This window comes from Lycium barbarum, chromosome 6 (assembly GCF_019175385.1).
Source record: "Lycium barbarum isolate Lr01 chromosome 6, ASM1917538v2, whole genome shotgun sequence".
NCBI classification, from domain to species: domain Eukaryota; kingdom Viridiplantae; phylum Streptophyta; class Magnoliopsida; order Solanales; family Solanaceae; genus Lycium; species Lycium barbarum.
Window position 1 is genome coordinate 106,961,706 of NC_083342.1, and position 22,813 is coordinate 106,984,518.

Sequence of the window (22,813 nt, forward strand, 5' to 3'; positions counted from 1 at the left end):
TAGCTGTTTCGAGGTATATCGGAGATCCCGCACCCATTTCGCTGCACCCGAAAAAGGTCGGTAAATCTGCTTCCTTTAGCTGTTTTTCTTCCTATTTAGTCTTAGTTGGTAGTTTCTGTCATGCCTTAGTTGTTGTGTGTTTTGATCGCTGTTTGTTTTAATTCCCAGTTAATTGTAGTTTAAGCATAATTAATGTGTACTAATTGCTATTTCTGGTTATCCTTCGTTAGTAACGACTTAAGCACGATTAATGGACATCAGTTATTGTTATAGCAAACTTATGAATGTTAGCAGTTCAGTGTGATTAGGCATTTTAGTTATTTGTTTTAGGTTAGTTACTGGTCGATGTTAATATCGTCCAGTTTAACATGATTTTCATGTGCTGCTTTAGTTTATTTCCTGTTAGTAGCCATTCAACATGATTGGAGTGTCTGTGTTTACTGCCTAGTTACTGCATTATTAGCGATAGCCTGATATAGCATACGTTTCGCTTATTGTTGGATCCTGCTTAGTTTAATGAGACCGGTATTGCCCTTATCGATCAAATCATGTTGTTAATGACGTTCTGGATGGTTTAGTTTAGTTTGTAGTGTGCTATTTCATCCACCCTCTTGTTCGCCTATATGGTTTATTGTTAACACAATCAGTGTTTTAAAAGACAGTTCTGGGACTCGCCTCGGGGCTCGCCCCGGGGCGGGCACTAGCAAAATGCCCCAGGGCTCACGTGCGGGGCTTAATTCCTGCGAGGCTTACGCCCTAAGCGCCCGATTGTACGCCCTAAACACGCCTAACGCCCAACGCTCGGGGCTCGCCTAACAGGTCTTACACAATTATATGTTAAATTCCTTAATTAAAACCGTTGACCCTCATAATTCTTTAACAAATGATTGATACTTAATAATTTTTCATTTACCGAAATAAGAAGATTGGGTATAACTCAAATAACAAGTCGTAGTATTGCATATTTACTATATGAGAACATCGTGAGGGTGAATATCACTTAATATTTCTTTTAAGAATACATAACCGAATTGTGAATTTTCACTTGTCATTGGTCTTTTGTCCTATGTATCAAAATTATCATATTTTATTATTTCTCTATTTGAAAATAATTTTATTTTTATTCATGAAGGAATTACGTTTCAATTATAATACTGAAAAAGTTGTTTATAGGGAGATACAATAAATAGTATGATAGTAATATTGTTTTAACAAATTGTGATTTTTTCATTGTTTGAAAGTTAAGATGTTAGAGTTGATTTGCATTTCATAATAGCTTTTATTTCATTGTATTGTTTATACTTGCAAGGTTACATATATATATATATATATACTTTTCTTTTATTTTTTATGTAATTTTACCTATTTAAAAATATTTATTATAATTATATTATTTTATGAAATACAAAAAATTAAATACCCATGAGGCTTACGCCCCGTGCCTCGGGGCTTACGCCTCACTGAGGCATATGTAAAACGCCCCGCCTTACGCCCCTGCCTTTTTAAACACTGAACACAATACCAATTTGCTACTTGGAGTTCTTTATTAACCCTAGCATAAGTTCATCATGTCTAAAACAAGTATGAGAACTTGTCTGTGTGCATTACTTGATTTTAATTAAAATGCCAACCTGTGTTTATACTGTTTTGCACCCTGTAGATATGACTTCATACCTAAATATGGCTCAGTAGAGTAAAAATGGCATAACTAATAAATTTGAGCAAAGTTCATCCATTTTAGCCTAATATGATATCGCCAAGGTCTTCGTTTGATTTATGGGTTAATTTGACAATTGTTGGCATTAGTAGTAAGCGTATCCGATTCACTCAGCTAACTAAATCTCAAATAGGGTTAATGAGGATCAGGATTTAACTTCAGTCACCTTTAGATGTGTGGTATCTCTGAGTGTTTTTTTTTTTTTTTTTTTTTGCATAAAAGATGATTTGAAATTTGTCCTTATGTCTCTCTAGATGGTGTCGCAATATGCCATGTGAGATAAGATAGTTTCTCTGAGTTTGAGTGTCAACTCCTGCTTAAGAATGAGTTAGAATGAACCTGCAAGTTTTGAGTTATCATATTTTTTATCCAATTCTTATCATATTTCAATTGTGAGATGTGCTTCCATGTCTCTTTGTTCATGAAAACTCCACACACCTTTTTGCCTAAAACAGTTTCTCCTACAGATCTAAATCTATTTAAATTTATATTATCACAATTTGGTTTGTTTTCTCCGTTGAATCTGTTGAAATTCTGAAACTTGATATTCCAAGTATCCATTGACACTTCGTGTTTCAATCGGTTGTTTAGAGCTGCAAGTCTCTGATTGTGGCTGTTGGTAACACATTCGAATGTCATATTGAAATCCCTTCCTCAAGAACCCAGCTGCTCGTAGGATTTAAAACAGTAGTAAAAATAGCTCTACATCCTAAATCTCTTTAAACTTCTGTCTTAATTATTGTTGCTTTGACGAGTTCATTGTCATAGCTGGTTGTTTTGGTGCTGGTTGTTTTGGTTGCTGAACTTTAAAATGATAGAGCATACGCTTGGCCAGAGAATAGTTGTTGTTTGGGTATACTTTGCCATTGAAAATCTGTTGCCTTTCGATAGGAATTGGTTATTGCTTTTTTTTAAAAAAAAAAGGGCTGGTCTCCATCTGCCTCTTAGAATAGCTGGTTGTCATCGTCACATGCTCGATAGCACCAGTTGCTACTGGTTGTGCTTTCCTATAGTTCTGATTAGTTGGTGTACTCTCATAAAATGTGCCATGCCTTGTTACCTCGTTCTGCTGCAAACCTTTTTTTGACACAAGTGCTGCCTACTATTTATGCGTTATAAGTGTTGCACCTTAATTCCTGTGGCATTTCGCTAAATCTTTAAGCACATGCTTTAAGATGTTTTCGTTTATTGATTATATGATATCTTTCTTTAGCTACTGCTTTCCTTATTAAAAATTCAAATTATCCTTTTTATAAATCCCTACTTATTAATCCTTTTTCTTTCATTTTTTTGCATGAACCTCGCATACGAGTCCAAGGGACTCGTCTCCCTCCGCATTCGGTGTTGGGCTAAAGCCCAACGTGATATTCGCTCTCGAGTCAATCTATGTCCGCAGCGAATAAAAGATTTCTGGGCCAAAGCCCAATAGCAGCTACAGATCGCAGCAGCCCAAAAATGGGCTGATCCATTTGATTCTATTTCCGCTATTTTATTTTCCTTGTGTATTTGATTGCTGGGCTAACATTTAGTCTTATTTTTGTTTCCTTAGTTTAGGTGAACCGTAGCGGAATTAGTGGGATTAGTTCTAGTATAATGGGTGTTGATCACTAATTCCATAAGTTTCATTCTTCTCTTAATTTTATGTTAAAATATTTATAATATCTAGAATATTTATCTTTCTTAGAATAATTGATTTTCAAAGATAGTATCACTATATATTTTGAGTCAGGGGAATCATGTTTATTCTTATAATCTTAAAATTTCAAGACGTCACTAATACATAAATATTAGTCCAAGTATATTTTATAAACATTTTTAGACTTATCCAATTATACATATTTTTGGCCGAACATAGCTAAATAAAGTTAATAAAAAAGAAAGAAAACTCATGCCCCTTTTCATCACATTTTAAAGAAAATAAGTCTAGGCATTTCTACATCACCATATTGATATAATATAAATTTTATCTAAAGTTCACATTTGCTAAAAAACTATTATTTATAGGAAAATTATTATATTTTCTGCAAGTCTCAGTTCCAATAGCATTACTATATTTTCATTCAAGGCTTTAGCAACGTTTTTTTAGGTTTTATTTAGCATTTAAAATCTTCCCCTACCCAAATTATTATATTTTCTACAAGTATTATGTTTAATAGCATTATTATACTTTCATTGTCTTAACAACATTTATAAATCTTATTTTAAATAGCATTTAAAATCTTCTTTTATGCAAATTATTATGGTCACTACCCAGTGTAATCCCACAATAGTGGGGTCTGGGGAGGGTAAGATGTACGCAGCCTTACCCCTACCTGGGTAGGGAGGCTGTTTCCGATTGACCCTCGGCAACCCTCCTCCTTTATCCGGGCTTGGGACCGGCAATGTGAGCGAGCTCACACAGGCGGAGTTTTTATGCAAATTATTATATTTTCTCTAAATCTTATTTTAAGCAACATTCTTATATTTTCCTTAAAAACCTCAGCAACATTTCTTAGCCCTTCCTTAAAATTTAAAGCACCTTATTTAGCATTAATTAATTAACCTAAGTTTAGCCGGATAACCGTAGTTAACGGATTCTAGAGGATGCCTAACTCCTTCCCTTTAGGATAATTAGAACCCTTACCTAGAATTAAAATTTAAGCAGACCATTAACGGGGTTTAACTAGCTTTACCTTAGTTAATAATTAGGTTCCCTAATTCACCTTTAAAATTAATTAGGTGGCGACTCTTTAAAACAAAGCAAAATAGGAATCATCAAAATGTTGTACTCTAATTTGACCCGTTTAAATGGGGTATAACAACCGTGATAAACGACATCAAAGGGGTGCAGAGGTTGACTGGGCGGATAGCTGCCCTTAGCCGATTCATCTCCAGATCCTCGGACAAAAGTCATCGATTTTACTCTTTGCTGAAGAAAAAGACCGACTTCGCCTGGACCACCGAGTGTCAGAAGGCTTTAGCAGGACTCAGGAAGTACTTATCGAGCCCACCTTTACTGCACACACCAAAGGCAAACGAGCAGTTGTATCTATACTTGGCGGTGTCCGAGATAGCGGTAAGTGGATTCCTGGTTCGATAAGAAGAAGGTACGCAATACCCAATTTATTATGTAAGCAGGACCTTAGGTGATGCGGAAACTCGATACCCACACTTAGAAAAACTAGCATTGGCTTTATTGAGTGCATCTAGAAAATTAAAGCCTTACTTTCAATGTCATCTTATCTGCGTCGTAACATCATGCCCCTTAAGGAATGTCATGCATAACCCGAACTCTCCGGTCGATTAGCAAAATGGGCTGTCGAGATTAGCGGGTACGATATTGAATACAGACCCCGAACTGCTATCAAATCCCAAATACTGGCGGACTTCGTGGCCGACTTCACACTGGCCATGATCCCCGAGGTCGATAAAGAATTACTCCTTACCTCGGGGAAAGGTTCGGGGGTCTGGACCTTGTACCCGGACGATATCATATAATAGGTATATATAATATATTATATATTATATAATATATGGATCGGGTCATACGTTCCTCGGCACTATTGTATGATATATGGATCGAGTTGTACGTTCCACAGCACTATCAGTTATATTATGACCTATGCATATCATATGCCCTTAGAGGTAGTTTCAGTTATACAAAGTTGTAGATCTTCTCAGCTGTTGGCTATAGATGCATTCAGATATTGAGATTTGCTTTCATGTTTCAGATGTCTCTCATGACTTCTATGTACTTGTTATTCTTGTGCCTTACATACTCGGTACATTATCCTTACTGACTCCCCTATTTCTCGGGGGAGCTGCGTTCATACCGGCAGGTTCAGTTAGATAGAGAGACGATCCAGCTCAGTAGGACTTCCCATCAGCTGTAGTCGGTGTGCTCCACTTGATCTGGAGTTGCGGTCCATTTTGGTATGTTATTTTGAGATGTATATACATGTATATAGGTAAGGTGGGGCCCTGTCCTATCCTTTCTACAGCTTTCTGCTCCATTAGAAGTCTGTAGACAGTTGTATATAGTTGGTACATGATGTAGCCTTGTCGGCTCTCATTCTTTTTGTGTAAAACATATATAGCAGCCTAGTCGGCTTGCACTGTTACCTCGGTATTTTTGCATATATATATATATATATATATATATGCAAAAATACAGTTGGATATGAGTCAAATATGGGCCACCCTGTTGTTATGTGATAATTAAACAAGTGTAGGGGTGTCTGGTCATTAGGGGTCAGGCACTCGTCATGACTCATCAGCTTGGGTCGTGACAATTCCAATAGGTTTTCCTTCAACTTTAGCGAAGCACTCGAACTCCTTGGGTTTAACCCTTTGGCAAATGCCTATGCTGCCTATTCGTCCGGAACGGCAGGAAGCAGCATGCACTCCTTTTGAAACCAGATAACGAATTCTCTGAGCAACTCATTATCTCCCTGAGCAATTTTAAATATATCAGACACCTTTTTCGGTCTAGCATGTGCCTTGATAAAGGCATCCGCAAGCATCTCCAAAGAGTGAATGGAATGCTCCCTATATCATTTCCTTTGACAGCACACGTGTATTAAGTCACGTGCTCCTGAGGATCTGTAGTCCTATCGTATTTCGGCAGATCCGACATCTTAAACCTTTTTGGAATGAGTTTAGGGGTTGCACTTGGTGGGTATGGTAGCTGCACATATCTTTTCGAATCTGGTCCCTTTAACACTGGCGGGGCTTCCGGAAACTGATCTATCCGGGAATTGAATGCCTTGAACTCTTTCTCACTCCGATCCAACCGACTGTTCAATTCTTTGTCATTTTTCTCCAACCGGTTGGAAAGAGCCTCCAAGTACTGCATCACCTCAGGTGCCGCAACATTGCCTCGGGCTTCTCCACTGCTTTCTTCGTGTGCTGCCTCCCCATTAGGCGGATCAACATTTTTTTCCCTGCTTGCCAATCCGTAATGGCTTTCTACTATTTTTTCCAATAACTCCAGTATTTTCGTTATTCCCGGATCTGCTTTTACAACTGCTTCTCCTTCGTGGTCATCGCTAGGAATGTTGTCATCTCCAGTGTGCTTGGATCCATGAGGTGATTCTAGAATCCGCTCGTTACTCGTAGGGTCGTCTTCTTCGGCTTGATTTCTTCCCTGAGTGTTTGAATAGTTCAACACTCCATCGGCCTGATTTCTAGTATTCGTCATCTTTCAAGACTTATTTGGTGACAAGAAATTAAGAATTGTAAGTTTCATGGTTAGAGCAACAAAACAATATCACTATTATCCTTATCCCCACAGTGGGCGCCAAGCTGTTTACCCAAAAAAATAGAGAACAATTAAATTTGTTCTAGGGTTTGAAGGATACGTGATTTGATTTATTATAAGTAACGAAATAAAACTTATTTATAGAAATTAATGTGATAGTAGACAAATTGAGTGACTAAAATAAATAATAAAGCAATTGAGCCTGAGCTTGGTTGATCCTCACAGCAAATCCTTTGGTAGTCTTCCTCCGGTGGAACAGTCAAATGACTAGACTTCGAAGAACAAATATAGTATTCCGGAGCAAAAGCTATTATATAAATAGCTAAGCTTGTAAGAATGTTATATAATCAGTGTTCTTCGATCCTTTTTTTTTCAGGGTCGTTAAGCTCCTTTTATAGTACAAGTGCATGAACTCTTAAACCAGTAATTTAATCCTAATAATGGGCAATGAATATTGCCTTAATACTGAGTCGCAACATCTGTTTCATATCTAGTTCGGTCTTGTAACATTACTCCGCTATTAATCAGTCGGTGCAATTTCCTTCACGGATTTGATCCGGGTGTTACCCCGGAGGCTTCCTTCGCGCATTCAATGCCACTTTTCTCAACGTTCCATCTTCCATTGCCATGTGTTCCAGTATTATTCCGACACGTTTCAAGCTGTATTTTGCCATGTATACACTAACTAAATCATTCAAATTACGTAAGAATTTTAACTATATATGTTTTCTTGTCAAATATTCAAAAACGAAAAAGAAAAAATTAAAGAGATAAAAAAGAAAAGTGGAAAAAACGAAGAAAGACCAAAGTTAGATGCAGGTCCAATTTGTCACTGCGCGACTTAGACGTTTTCTTAATTAAGGATCATTCTTTTTACTTTGAATTTAACATATATACATAGTCAATATACAAATATTTTTTATATTATAGGTCATTCAAAATATATCTATGGATAAGTCCTTATAAAAATTGATTTTACATGATCTTAAAAGTAAGAAAAATTACATATTAAAATAAGAAATAAAAGTGATCTGATATAACTTACTTTTAGTAAAACAAAAATAATGGACTGACGTCTATCCATATAATTATAACGTCAGTGACATAGTTCCAAGTGACGTTTTAGTATATACTATTAGTGGAAGAAAGGACCATCAAAGGATGTGGTGCAAAGGATAGGGTTGCTCCTCCTTTAATCAGAGGTCTTGGGTTCGAGTCTGGGTATGGAAAAAACCTTGGTAGGGAGCGCTTCCCCCCCCCCCCCATGGGGCCCTATGCGGCGCGAATCCGGATATAGTTAGGCTCCAATACGGGTACCAACTACTAGGTGGGAAACCAAAAAAAATTAATGGAAGAAAGGGACATACACTTTTCTAGATAGTGTAATGTAATGTTTAACAAAACAAGACGTTTTTCCAAAGAGCTAAAGCTAACCTATTTATATTCTACGTACGACTCAAGACTTTTACCAAGCCAATTCAATATATGATGAGTAAATTCACAAAGAAGCTAGCAAAACAATCTTTTATCAATTAAAAGATGAATTAAATTCATCATTACAACGATCATCGGCGAATTTTCATTTCATGAAGTTTGTACGTAATAGTTGGTTCACCAGCAATAATATCAAATACTTTTTCTTTTTTATATGAGGCAACAAAGTATTAGAGTCACTCATCAATTCATCATTCATTCACTTCGCAATTCAATCCTGATCAATTTAGTCGAGTTGAGCGCAAATTGATCCAAGCACCACAATTATCCTAAAGAAAAATGCAACATGTTTTTTGAAAACTAATTATTTCTATCAAAGAATTCTGATAATAACTTGAACAAACATCGTTCCTTTGGTTTTTGAAGAATGAGTTTTCGAGAACACCTTTGTAAGGTTTTCCGCGAAAATCTACGTTTGATTTGTTTCTTGTCTTTACGGAACATTTTGCTTTGAGTTCCCGTAACAATTATGCTATTTATGCCTTTATTGAACCAACAAACTTTGATTCTAGTTTTGGAAAAGGTTGTAGAAAACTGTATCAGAGACACCAGTATACCTAGAAAAAGCAACCTGGAAAAAAGACAGAAATAATAAAAAATAAGACATGCAGAGCGTCTTTAACAAACATGCATTTTCAAAGCCACTGCATAAACCAAAGTCTTTTGCCTTTCAGGGGAACATTTTCGGTAGGAGTTGAAGTTATATGCATCGAAGGTCTATTGAAGCGGGATCTAGGATTTGAAGTTTGTGAGTTCTTACAGCTACTTCAGATTAACATACAATAAGAACTGGGTTTAAAACAAAATATTTATAGATATTTCAAGTTTCTTATTAGATATACACGGCATGCACAAAAATTACTGAGTTTATGTGAACCCGTAAGACATACTCTACATCTGCCACTGGGGCGTAAATAATACTAACATAATTGAGTCACTAGTTAAGTAATTACAAGTAAATTTTTTGATAAACATTAATCTAATAAAAGACAGTAAACTACTCTCAGATGTTAAAGCTCCACACAATAAACATTGTCAATTTATATATAACTTTAATTAATCCTTGAGTAAAATCCCAATGACGAGTATATCTTGACATACACTCTATTGTTCAACCATAATTAATTACTGTAATACACAATTTCCTTGTTTGAGGTACATCTTTTCTTAAAAAGTGATGCTTCCTCTCATGAAACGCAAGCACTGGGGCACCAACAAACTATTGCATGGAATATGTAATTGAATTTCTTCCCAATTTCCTTGTACTTATCTGGAAATTGGAACGAGCTGAGCGTCTGGAAATTGCATGGAACTTTCTTCTCCTAGCTAAGGTTATTTATGTTACAACTTCACACACTGAATTCAAGTCGCAGATAGTTCAATATTTACCTGCAGGTTAAAAAAACAAAAAAAACAAAAAAGCAAAATTTTTTTTTTTTTTTTTTTGCAAAAAATCCTAATGGCTATACAGTCCTCCAAATACAGTGATACCATCATGTTTTTAAGCAATGACAGGGACATCTCCCCGGGAAAATTTAAACCTCAGAAGAGGTTGCAGTTAGTTTTTAGAGCCATATATTTTGTGTGTTTCTTGACCAAGAAAAAGATTGCTAGAAACAAACTAGTCAGTTCTCAGTTGTTGCGCAATCCGTCCTACGTTATCAACATTGAAAGCATCAATGATCATGAGCAAGAACTCTCTGATGGCATCAACAAAGAAGCACTTGCCAAGTTGGTTAGAGAGAGAGACTTCAATGGCCTCCTTCAATTTGGAGGAGCGCGACGAGTCGTAGAAATTCTTGGATCAGACCTGAAAGCTGGTTTAACAATGCATGAGAATGAACTAAAACAAAGAAAGGAAACTTTTGGTTCCAACATTTATGACAAACCACCAGCCAAGAGTTTCTTGAGTTTTGTGGTTGATGCTTTCAAAGACACCACCATTATCATCCTTCTGGTATGTGCCGTTTTCTCCCTTGGCTTTGGGATTAAACAGCATGGGCCTAAGGAAGGATGGTATGATGGCGGGAGTATCATCGTTGCAGTTGTTCTTGTCCTTGCAGTCTCATCTGTCAGTAACTTCAAACAAAGCAGACAGTTTCTGAAGCTTTCGCATGATAGCAAGGATATCAAAGTCGAGGTAGTGAGAGACGGCCGTAGACAGGAAGTATCAATCTTTGATATTGTTGTTGGTGATGTTGTCTGCCTCAAAATTGGCGATCAGATACCAGCAGATGGACTCTTTTTGGATGGCCACTCGCTGCAAGTAGATGAGTCCAGCATGACAGGTGAATATAGACGGACAGACATTTTCAGTATAAACAATAGACATAAATGTGAAAACCCTAAAACAGTAGTATAAGTTTTGAACCTATACTCTAAGGAACTAAGAACTTTGAACTCATTAAATTTATATTTGGATCTACCCATGCAGGTGAAAGTGATCATGTTCAAATCAACGAGACACAAAACCCATTTTTGGTGTGCGGAACAAAAGTAATGGACGGATATGGACGCATGCTTGTCACATCAGTAGGGAAGAATAATGCATGGGGTCAGATGATGTGCACAGTAACAGATGACAAGAATGAGCAAACGCCACTGCAGCATCGGCTAAACAAGCTTACTAAATATATAGGGAACGTTGGTCTGTTGGTGGCTTTTCTTGTTCTAATCACCTTAATGATCCGTTACTTCACGGAGCATTCTGAAAATGATAGTGGTCAGAAGGAGTTCGTAGGAAGCAAAACCAGGGCAGATGATATAATGCATTCCTTGATTCGTATAATTGCTGCAGCAGTAACCATCATAGTGGTTGCAATTCCAGAAGGTTTGCCATTGGCTGTCACGCTAACCTTGGCATATTCTATGAGAAGAATGATGCTTGATAATGCAATGGTCCGTAAGCTATCTGCATGTGAGACAATGGGATCAGCAACTACCATATGCACAGACAAAACTGGCACTCTCACCTTAAACCAGATGCAGGTACTATAACTGGGTTCAACCGAACTTACTATACGGAGCATATATGTGTGTGTTGAAAATGAGTAGTAAACTTTCAACAAATATTAAATTTTAAACCCATAAGTTTAAATTGCAATGAATTTAACAGTAAGAGCTTAAAGGTTAAACTGATCAAATTTAAATTCTGACGCTAAACTGATCAAATTTAATTTCTGACGCCTTTGCAGGTAACTGAATTTTGGTTAGGAACAGAAATGATTACAATGATGACATCACAGATAGCACCTGAAGTTCTTGAATTGCTACAAGAGGCTGCTTGCTTGAATACTACTGGTGATGTTTATACAACACCTTCTGGTCCTCCAGAGATCTCTGGTGGCCCAACTGAGAAAGCGATTCTATCTTGGGCCATGACCAGTTTACTAGTCAACTTTGATGAATTAAAGCAAGAGTATCAGATCCTCCACGTTGAAGTTTTCAATTCACAAAAGAAAAGAAGTGGGGTAATGGTGGCAAAAAAGAATACGGGAAAAGTTCATGCACATTGGAAAGGTGCTGCTGACATGATTCTAGCTATGTGCTCCACTTATTATGTCAAAAGTGGAAGAGTTTCACCTATAGATCATGAAGAAAGAAAAGAACTTGAGTTGAGAATTAAATATATGGCAAGCAAGAGCTTGCGATGTATTGCATTTGCTTACAAAGAAAGCAATGCAGAAAGTCAAATTCTTGAAGAAACTGAACTAACCTTACTGGGTCTGGTGGGTCTAAAGGACCCATGTCGGCCTGGTGTTAAAGAGGCAGTAGAATCTTGCAGGGCTGCTGCAGTTAGCATCAAAATGATTACTGGGGACAATGTGTTTACAGCCAAAGCAATAGCTTTTGAATGTGGAATACTCCAACCAGGTGAAGACATGAATATTGCAGTTATTGAAGGACCGGCATTCAGGAATTATTCACAAGAAGAGAGAATGAAGATTGTTGAAAAAATACGAGTGATGGCAAGGTCTTCACCATTTGACAAGCTTTTGATGGTTGAATGCTTGAAGCAGAAAGGCCACGTTGTAGCAGTAACAGGCGATGGAACAAATGACGCTCCTGCACTAAAAGCAGCAGATGTTGGACTTTCCATGGGGATCCAAGGCACAGAAGTCGCAAAGGAGAGCTCCGATATAGTTATCTTGGACGACAATTTCAATACAGTGGTCACGGTCTTGAAGTGGGGTAGGTGCGTGTATAACAACATACAAAAGTTCATTCAGTTTCAGCTCACAGTAAATGTTGCTGCCCTTGTCATCAACTTTGTCGCTGCTGCTTCATCTGGAGAAGTACCACTGACAGCAGTCCAACTTCTGTGGGTGAATCTCATAATGGATACTCTGGGGGCCTTAGCTTTGGCAACTGAGCGACCCAGTAGTGATCTAATGAACAAGCAACCAGTTGGACGAACTGAACCTCTGATAACTGGTGTGATGTGGAGGAATCTCCTTGCTCAAGCCTTGTACCAAGTAACAGTGCTATTGATCCTGCAGTTCAAAGGAAGTGCCCTCTTTCATGTGAATAAGAAGGTAAAAGACACCTTGTGTCACGACCCAACTAAGGGCCGCGACAGGTACCCGGGGCTAACCACCGAGCACCGCTCGTTCTATGACTTATCCTACTCATTTAATGATCTTTTATCAAATTTATACTCAAATCGTAAGAAAAACATTTTCCATTTGAAAACATAAATATTTTTATATACATAAGCCTCTCGGCTATCAAAATGATAATATACACATATATACATATATACAGTAATAACCTTGCGAGACCATATAACCCACACTGCGCATCTACGAGCCTCTACTGGAGTGCTAGACATAGGGACGGGACAAGACCCCGTCATGCCCAAAATACATATACATATATATATATACACAAAAGTATAACCCGATTAGCACCTCCGGAATAATGGAGTGCTCCTGAAAATCTGCTGATAGCTCCTATAGGTCTGCGTCGTCTCCCTGTCTACCTGTGGGCATGAACACAGCGTCCAAAGAAAACGGACGTCAGTACGAATATTGTACTGAGTATGTAAGGCATAACAATGAAAATACGTCAATGAGATAAAGGAAGCATCAATAAGGAGCAACTGTATATGACTGTCACTTATAAAAGGAATAGCACATGCTGACTTACTTCATATCCATCATCATATCATATATTGCTGCGGAACGTGCAGCCCGGTCCATACATCATCATATATATAAATATATTGTCGTGGAACGAACGGCCCGATCCATATATGATATATAAATATATTGCCGTGGAACGTACGGTCCGATCCATAAATAATATAGTATATTAGTGCCGAGGAACGTACGGCCCGATCCATCACCCATATATCCCGCGTCCGGGCATCCCGCGTCCGGGATGATATCATAAGATACCAGCTGATCAGGTGGTTATGCGTCTATAGCGCCTCACCTTTCCCCATGTCCCCTATGTACATATACACATCATATACACACATAATATACGTAGCATGCATGAGAGCCCAAGGAAATTTATGTTTCTATCGAAGTGACGTAAGGTCGGTAACCTCCGACTATATTATGGACATTTATACGTATCCTGCCTCACCATGAAGGAAGTAGTGTATAAGGTGAGTGTATGCCATAACAGACATCTGTAACTTAATAGTGTTCTGCCTCACCTTGAAGGGACAATACATAAGGTGAGTGTATACAATGCATGACATACTTCACTTAATGGTATTCTGCTTCACCTCGGAGGAAACAATGTATGAGGTGAGTGTATACAACATACGACATCATTAGCGTTATAGGAATGTCATAACATGAACTCTAGAGTCTTTAGACTCAAGCTTATCATCATTGTACTCATAACATATCTCTTATCTCATATAGCTATTCATGATCATAGACTCTTGACTTTCTGTGGTATATATAGAGAATTCATGTAGAGAAAGGAGAATCATACCATCAGATTCATGCCATAGAAATAAAGGACTAGCCTCACATACCTTTTACGTTTAACTATTCTATTGCTTGCTTGTTCTCCTTTAGTGCCCACGTTTCTACCTTCAAGAGAAGTTGCATTAACATTAGTCAATCGATTACTTAAACGTGTTTACTATTTCTAGGAAAATTTGGGCAGCATTTCCTTTGTTTATACTACTCTCCCCATGTCATATTTCAACTCCCAAAAATCAATAATAGCATTCATAATATCATCGTCATTATTCAATTCCTACAATTTACTCTCATGGTCATCCATAGTCATAATCATACTACAACATTACCTTCATCCCCATATAATGTTTCTCCTATGTTCTTGATATCATTTATAACTTAACTATACTCGTAACATACGAAGAATCATGATTCATATTAAGCTACAACTCAAAAACGTCACTATTCCCATATTTGTAACCCATTTTCTATTTCCTTCTATAATCCATGTCTTTCAACCCCTCAATACTCTAAATAACATGAATTGATCAAAAAACTTACCTTTGATAGTGTAGTAATGGGTTTTGGATAGCAATACTCCACTTGAAGAAAACCCTAGCTTCAATATCCAAGGAATTCTTGTAGCTTATTAATACTAGCAAGACCTCTAGCACATGGGTATCTTGATTCTTGCTTAACAATAATTAATCTCTCTTGGATTTTGGCTTGGATTAGTTTATGGAGTGGAAGAGAGGGTTTTTAGAGAGCTTTTGGGTCTGATTTTGTAAGATGAAATGTCTAAATGAAGTGGACTAAATTATATAAAAGGGAACTTAAAATCCCGTCGGGCAATTCTACGTTAGTTTTTACGGACCGTCAAACTGTTTGACGGACCGTCAAAATGGACCGTAAAATTGCCCAGCAAAATATGAGTTTCTATGACCGCTTTACGCTGGTCTGGGTCCATTTTACGGACCGTAAAAATGTTTTACGGTTCGTCAAAAATTTCTACGGACCGTCAAATGGTCCGTAGAACTTCTCTGCTCAGACAGTCTGTCGTAGAATGCCCATAACTTTTGATCCCGATAAGCTGTGAGGGCCCACGACCTATGGTTAGAAAGCTATTTCAATTATCTACAACTTTCATCCTGTGGTGTTTTTTCCAAATTCCAATTTTATAATAGCGTTTTGGCCCCTACAAACCAGATCATCCGAAAATGTTTTCCTTAACTCGCCCTTTTGGATGGCTTATGCCCATATTTGGCTTATGGGTCCTTCTTGACACTTACTTAACACTTTATTACCAATATAAGGGACATTATAACTCTTCTCCAAAATGTCATTAAGCCATCATTAATTCGATACTCGAAATTCTTTCCCGATACACAACATATACCTTACTTTCCTTAACAACTTTCGTCTCCTACCTCCAATGTCTTTGAAATCTCATTTAGAATCATTAAATATTATTTCTTACTTATCAAAACATCATATGCATCATGCCCTTCGTCAGTCAATTCACTGTGCATGAACGGAAAATTTTCCGAGGTGTAACACCTTGATCTTCAATACTTTCGTCCTCTGTCAAGTCTTCAATGAGTTCAATGCAAGGAACTTGGAGAAGAAAAACATATTCCATGGAATACTGAAGAACAGACTGTCTGTTGGGATAGTGGGAATGACAATACTTCTCCAGGTAATTATGGTTGAATTCCTGAGGAGGTTTGCTGATACTGAAAGGCTGAACTGGACGCAATGGGCTGCATGCATCGGGATTTCGTCATTGTCATGGCCTATTGGTTGGATTATAAAGTGTGTTCCTGTATCCAAAACAAATGAAAACTTCAACACCTAAAGCAGCAAAAGACGTATAAGTAGCGCCTTTTTTTTTTCCCTGGTCCAATCTTCACATTATAATAAGTTAAATACCTTGTCCTCTTTTTTGTTTTTTAATTTAAGCTTTTCGTTCATTTCTAATTTTACTTTCTTGCAACTTAAATTAATCCACATGATGAGTTGCGGTAAAAGTTACAAGATGGCATGTGTTAGCAAAACTTCCCAAATCTTCTGTCAAAATAACACTTATGATTTTTTTTTGAAAATGTAACATTGGTATGTATTGACTTGATCAGTGCATAGTTTGCACTGGAACCATATTTACAGCAAAAGTGAGAAAGCTGATCCAAAACTCTGAAAATCTAACAAGAGCCTAGGATTTCAATTATGGATTCAGTCTCCTCAAGGTAAATCTGTTTGCACCAAACACAAAAAAGTTTGACGCAATTCAGCTTGATCTTTTGTACATCACTACTACTGTCTTCAAAGCACCTTGAATTTCTCTCTTTCCATATTGTCCACCAAATGCAAGCTGGGACAATCCTCCATCTATCTCTGTCTGAGGCTCCCATTCCTGCCTCCTCCCAAATATGGAGTAGATTAGTAATCCTATTTGGCATTACCCAGATAATGCCCCTAAGATTCACAAAGATCCTCCAAAGCTGTATTGTGATCGGACAATGTAAAAATAGATGGCTGACTGTCTCACCCTCTTCACCACACAAGTAACATCTGGAACAAAGAGAGATTTTTCTCTTTTTTAGGTTTTCTTGAGTCCGTACTGCTTCCCTTGCCAACAACCATGTGAAACATGCAACTTTATTCCAATTAACAATTGGCTCTAGGGTCCACAATGTAAACTTTCCTAGGTTCAGAACAGTTTTTCCATGGATAAAATATAGTGGGACCCACAAAATTCTTGCAATCCAGAGATGACAAGAGTTTCTCAAAGTCAAAAACAAGGAACATGCTAATGCTTTTGGAGCACACTTGATTTTCCACAGTAGGTTTTAGCTTAAAAAAGAGAAATCACATTAGTTGCTTCCATAACTTTATGGAATATGGAAACTAAAAGTAGCTAAAGGTGATTAGCAATTAAAGAGATTTTAGAAAAAGAAAGTTCCATTGAACTATGAAAGATGATCGATAATGTGTTTGCTAAGGAAGTTTGCAATGATAGATAAAAATGTAATACATAGTATTAAGAAGGATGACTGAGATGGAGGGGATGCTACGAGAAAACTAAGTGATAGGATACCTATACATAGGATTTTGCACAAGTGGTGTCGGCTTATTATCAGAACTCTAGCTTGTATGTGGATTTGGGTGGGACTATTATCCAGTTGTACTACTTGTCTCAAATTGATGTTTACTTTGTACTACTTCCAAATGGTGTCAGTTTAAAAATAGATTATCTTAGACATATATTATTTACATAGATACTGAGCATTTGTGAATTTTTTAGCAAGTATTGTCGCATGACACCCCTTGTAGAAGTGTGTCTCTGCCACTGTCTATAACGTGAAAGAAATGTTCTATATAATAATTAGGCATAATACATAAATAGGCCCTTAAACTTGGCTTCAGCTGGCATGTATGCCCTTCAACTTTGGGTGTGCACAAGTAGGCACCTTAACTTGTATAAAGTTGAACAAGTAAACACAAATGTTAACGTGGCATTGATGTGGCACTGTCGTGGCCCTCCAATATTTATGTGTCACGTCAGTGCCATGTCATCATTTGTGTTTACTTGTTCAACTTTATACAAGTTAAGGTGCCTACTTGTGCACACCCAAAGTTGTAGGGCATACTTGCTAGCTAAAGCCAAGTTTAAGGGTCTATTTATGTATTATGCCTAATAATTATGATACCATCTATGTTATCTACAAATAGACGTTAGACCTCCAAGGCCCGACATATTCACAAGATAAATCTCATACGAAGATGAATGTGTGGTTATACAAAAATTAAACAACAAGAGAAATCATAAGATCTGACCGAGGCATCAGGCACACATGGATGATTAAAAGAAAAAGAGAAAAATTGTCTAAGATTGTTTTGTCATGTTCGACATATACTTCTAGTTAGGTATATATTATGACGATAAAAGTTGCTGAAATGAGACGAGGTAGATTTTAAACTCACACAGAGTAACACTTCTTCACCAACAATTCTAGAAAGTAAAACAGATTTAGCTTAGAAAATTTTTGATTGGTAGATTTAGCTTAGAACATAGCACATTGGAAGCAAAAGATCCATATAAAGTGTTACCAATTCATTTTGGATTAACCCTTAGTTATTGTTTTTACACTTATATCAGGTCTTTTATCAATCAAGAGTCTATTTAGGCTGTTTAGAGATTTTTATGTTAGCATGACAAAAATAGTGAGATGAAGAGAACATTTAGGTTTAGAGAAATTGGCCTGAATAGAATGGAGCAGATTTTGAGAATTCATACCACCGGCACCAACTAAGTTGGCATAGGAATGTAGTTGATTGACTAATTGTGTATAATAAAAATGGAAATTTGTCTCCTTCAACACATTTATCCATTTCAACTCAAAAGCATAAGATAAAATGCCACTTTACCACACTGCTTCAATAATCAAAAAGGATTTTCAAATATATTAGTCTCAATTTCAATATCTTTCCCCAATGTCGCTTACCCCCCGTTTGGATGGTGGTTTCCCGTGATTCATTAATGTATGGTTTTCTAGGAAACCATGTTTGTTTCCATTGTTCTTAAAATTATGTGGTATGGTGTTGTAAACCCGTGGTTCATTCCATGGTTATATAACCATGAAAAGTCCCAATTTTTTAAACCACGGATTTGGTGATTTTTCCATGGTTACGTATTTCATTTCTCCATTATACCCTCCACCCTCCACCATCCACCCCACCCCACCCCACTCCCACCCCTGCCCCACGATACCACTCACCCCCACCCACCCCCCGCCACTCACCCCAACCCCAACCCCGCCCTACCACCCACCCCCACCCCCAACTACCCCACTCCTCTGCCACCCACCCCCACCACCCCAACCACCACCCACTATCCCTCACCACCGCCCAACCCCACCACACAACAACTCACCCTCACGCTCATCCCACACTACCCACCCCTACCCACTACCCCTCACCACCACCCAACCCCACCCCCACAACCACTCACCCCCACCCTACTACCCACTACCCCCACTCTCATCTCACCATCACCCACCTCACACCACCCACTCCTCCCCCACCCACTACCTACTTATTTTTTAAAGTTCCTATTTTATTCTTTACCTGAGTTTTATTAATATATATAAATTATTTCTAATTAAGAGTTAAGGATATTTTAGTAAACTTACAAGTTATTATACAGTACCATACAGTCAAACCAAACAATACAAATGTTATTAAACCACAACAAACGATACAGTCTATCCAAACATTATATTCATTAATACAGTACAATACAATACAACACCATACTGTACATTAATGAACCACGGGAAACAACCATCCAAACAGAGGGTTATAGTAGCATTCATATAAAACTGGAGAAAAGGCTCAAAACAGTCCATTATCTTTGGGTGTGGACTCAAAATCATCCATATTCTTTTACCTGGAGCATTAATAGTCCATAATGTTTGTTAAAATGGTGCACTTTTAGTCACCTCTCCCTAACTTTCTGTTCAACTTTAACGGATGTGGAGTCATTTGCTCATCACATGAGATATTTTCCTGACAATACCTAACGTGCATCCTTTTTCTCCTTCATTATTTTTTTATCAGCACTAACCTTCCAAAATGAAAATGAAAATCCCCTTGAGAGGAATTGATTTGGCAACACTAAAAGTGAAGAATCCTATTAATATCATGCAATTCTTCGAAATATTGTTAAGCCAAAAGGTTTTAATACTTGAGAATCCAACTTGTTCAAGAGAGGCTTCGTAAAAAAAAAAAAAAAAAAATGCAGGCTGAAAGGGAAAACAACTGTTTGATCCCTTTGGGTCTCAAATCTCTCTTAAAGATTCAAACTTTGAGTGCTAATCTAAAAAATTATTCAGCAACCCAAATGAAGAACTCAATTTTCCCACCCATTTTAGTAGAGTTGAAAATGAGTCTCAAATTTCTGACATTTCAACATCTGAAGGAATCTTGGAAAAGGAAAGTGAGGCCAAATCAGTGGCTTATGACATAAACAGTAATTTATTGGCCTTGGTGTGAAAAATGACTTTTTTTTTGGTAAACGTTCGACGAAATCCAAAGTTGTTTCCGGTTCTTATTTGATCCCAACTTCTTAAGATCTTCAAATAAAAGTGCAAATAGTTGTTCCTACTAGGAGGCAGCAGCAGCGGTATGTGTCTGTTAAGATCTAACGGAACCTTTTTGTATTGACCAAAAGTACACCACCTTAACAAACATTATGGACTATTAATGCTCAAGGTAAAAGAATGTGGATGATTCTGAGTCCAAACCCTAAGATAGTGGGACTGTTTTGGGCCTTTTCTCTATAAAACTGTATATAGCTGTAAATAAAATTAAGTGTAATAGACTTACTTTAAGCGTGAATAAAGGGGTAACCATTAAAATGTTAGAACATATTCCTTAAATACTGTTGCTTCTTTTTTTTCAAATCAATTATTCCTTAACTAAAAGCTCATGGTTAAAACTTAAAAAACCCGCTCATGGTTAAAACTTAAAAGACCCCATAAAACAGTAATCTTTCATATCACTTTGCAAGATTTATTGCAAGTCTAGTGAGTCTTGATCCTTAAAAAAATTATATTCCTTCTGCAATGACTTCACCAAGGAGTTGCATCCCAATTACTAATGTGACTTGCCAAATTATTTCCGTGATTTACTTATTGCTATCAGACATACCGTGTTATCTCCTAGGTATACTCCAGCAAACTCCTTATGATATAACAATTTCAGAAGTGGCCTAACACTTTCTTGTACGTCAATATGGATTTATCCCAACACCAACTGTTTTGAACCATTGTCAAGGGAAAATTTTAAAAAAAAACAAGAATCGCCTTGTCTGCTCTCCTCTTCCCTCTCGTTTAATCAGTAGGTAAGCAGAGGGTGACACCACATAGAAAAATCAATGTCTGCAGATTACCAATACTTCCATTATTGCCTTCTTTTTTTTCACTAGAAACAGAAGCAAATTACTTAGTATAAAAAGATAATTCTAATTTTTTTTTATGATGTGGGGACCCGCAGCCGCTACTCTTCGGGTGTGCAAAAGGTAAACTCAGCTCCTATGCAATAGCTCGCAAACCACTTGGGAGAGATAATTCTAATTTTTTTATTTTTTTTTTGTATAATTCAAATTGAAGCCAGCAGGTGCAGAGGGCAGGGAAGTTCTATATTAGCTATGCCTTTGGAACTGAAATAAGGGGAGGGTTGGGGAAAAAAAGGGGACGATGAAATTTTATTTTATTTTTTGAGGTTAGGATGAGCAAATATCAGTGCAGCACAACCCCAAAATCAGAGAATTGCTACTTTCACTAGCCCTAGATTGGCAAATGTTCAGTTTCCTATTAGAAGCTCCCCTTCCCAAAAATTCATCCACACAAATAAACAATTAAAGAAATTGCAGCTATACGATGAGCAGAGCACCACAGTCAACATACATACACAAACGTGACGATAAGTAAGAAAAAAAAAATAGTATCTTGAATGAGTGGCGGAGAAGAATCTTTCACCTAGGTTTACGAGAGGCGACAATTATATATGACCCCATGCTGCTGGCCTCGCTCCAAAGATTGTGGGGACCAAGGAATAGAAAATGTTGAATAGGGGGAACATAGTTTGTACGGAGCGTACTTTGATTGAGATTTAACAATGGAGCGCTGTCGGTCCTAATTGCAGATATCCTTATTTCTCTCTACAACCTCAAGAAGCCTTTTTTCTTTTTCTATTTTTCGGTCCAAAATAGAGAAAAAGCCTACAAATTTGTAACTTTGTCCTGGGATCTAAAAATTCCCTTACCCCCCCTGTTTGGACGGTTGTTTCCCGTAGTTTTTTAATTTATTTATTTTCGTTGTTCTTAAAATTATGTTGTATGATGTTATAAATTTGTTGTAATTTCATGATTATATAATCATAAAAAATCTCAATTTTTTTAACTAAGAATTTAGTGATTTTTCCGTAATTTCGTATTTTATTTTCCCATTATACTCTTTATTTTCAAAGTTCCTATTTTATCCGTTCCCCTAATTTTATTAATATATATATAAACTAGATGCTTAATTTTCCCTCCAACGACTAATGTTAGTTCTGCCTCCAACTCCTTCAAACGTCTGAAGTCAGTTCCTTTGTGAACTCCTTTGCAAAACTTGTATTGAAACAGAGGGAGTATAAAGGAACAAAAAATCAGCAGAAACCAAGTTTGAAGCACGTCTCTTTACTGCTTTCATTTTGCTTTTGTTATTTTTTCCCATTTCCAAAAGTGAAGTCTCAGCCACCTTATGCACTTCTATATAATGTAAATGCATCCTACATACAGGGTAACACTCTGAATTGCTATTCAACACCTCAAATCTCAATCGTACTTACTAATGCTCAGTTGGAACTCAACTATATTAAAGCAGTGAGAAGCCAAAG

The 22,813-nt window shown here is 37.2% G+C and overlaps 1 protein-coding gene and 1 long non-coding RNA gene across 4 annotated transcripts; one reads left to right on the top strand and one right to left on the bottom strand.

The window, feature by feature from the left end:
• Positions 1-9,686: 9,686 nt before the first annotated feature.
• Positions 9,687-13,347, top strand: LOC132645284 (putative calcium-transporting ATPase 13, plasma membrane-type). Its single transcript, XM_060362192.1, has 3 exons — positions 9,687-10,738; positions 10,885-11,438; positions 11,645-13,347. The coding sequence occupies exons 1-3, from the start codon at positions 9,910-9,912 to the stop codon at positions 13,145-13,147; spliced, it is 2,886 nt and encodes a 961-aa protein (XP_060218175.1). The 5' UTR covers positions 9,687-9,909; the 3' UTR covers positions 13,148-13,347.
• Positions 10,122-22,228, bottom strand: LOC132645287 (uncharacterized). Of its 3 annotated transcripts, none has more exons than XR_009584064.1 (7): positions 21,913-22,228; positions 14,936-16,194; positions 14,446-14,503; positions 13,361-13,431; positions 12,166-12,943; positions 11,703-12,032; positions 10,122-11,361 (listed from the first exon to the last, which is right to left on the bottom strand). It is a non-coding gene; the product is annotated as an uncharacterized LOC132645287 (long non-coding RNA). The 3 variants fall into 3 exon arrangements; XR_009584065.1 differs by having other exon boundaries at positions 10,122-10,710; positions 11,078-12,032; XR_009584063.1 differs by lacking the exon at positions 11,703-12,032.
• Positions 22,229-22,813: the final 585 nt, after the last annotated feature.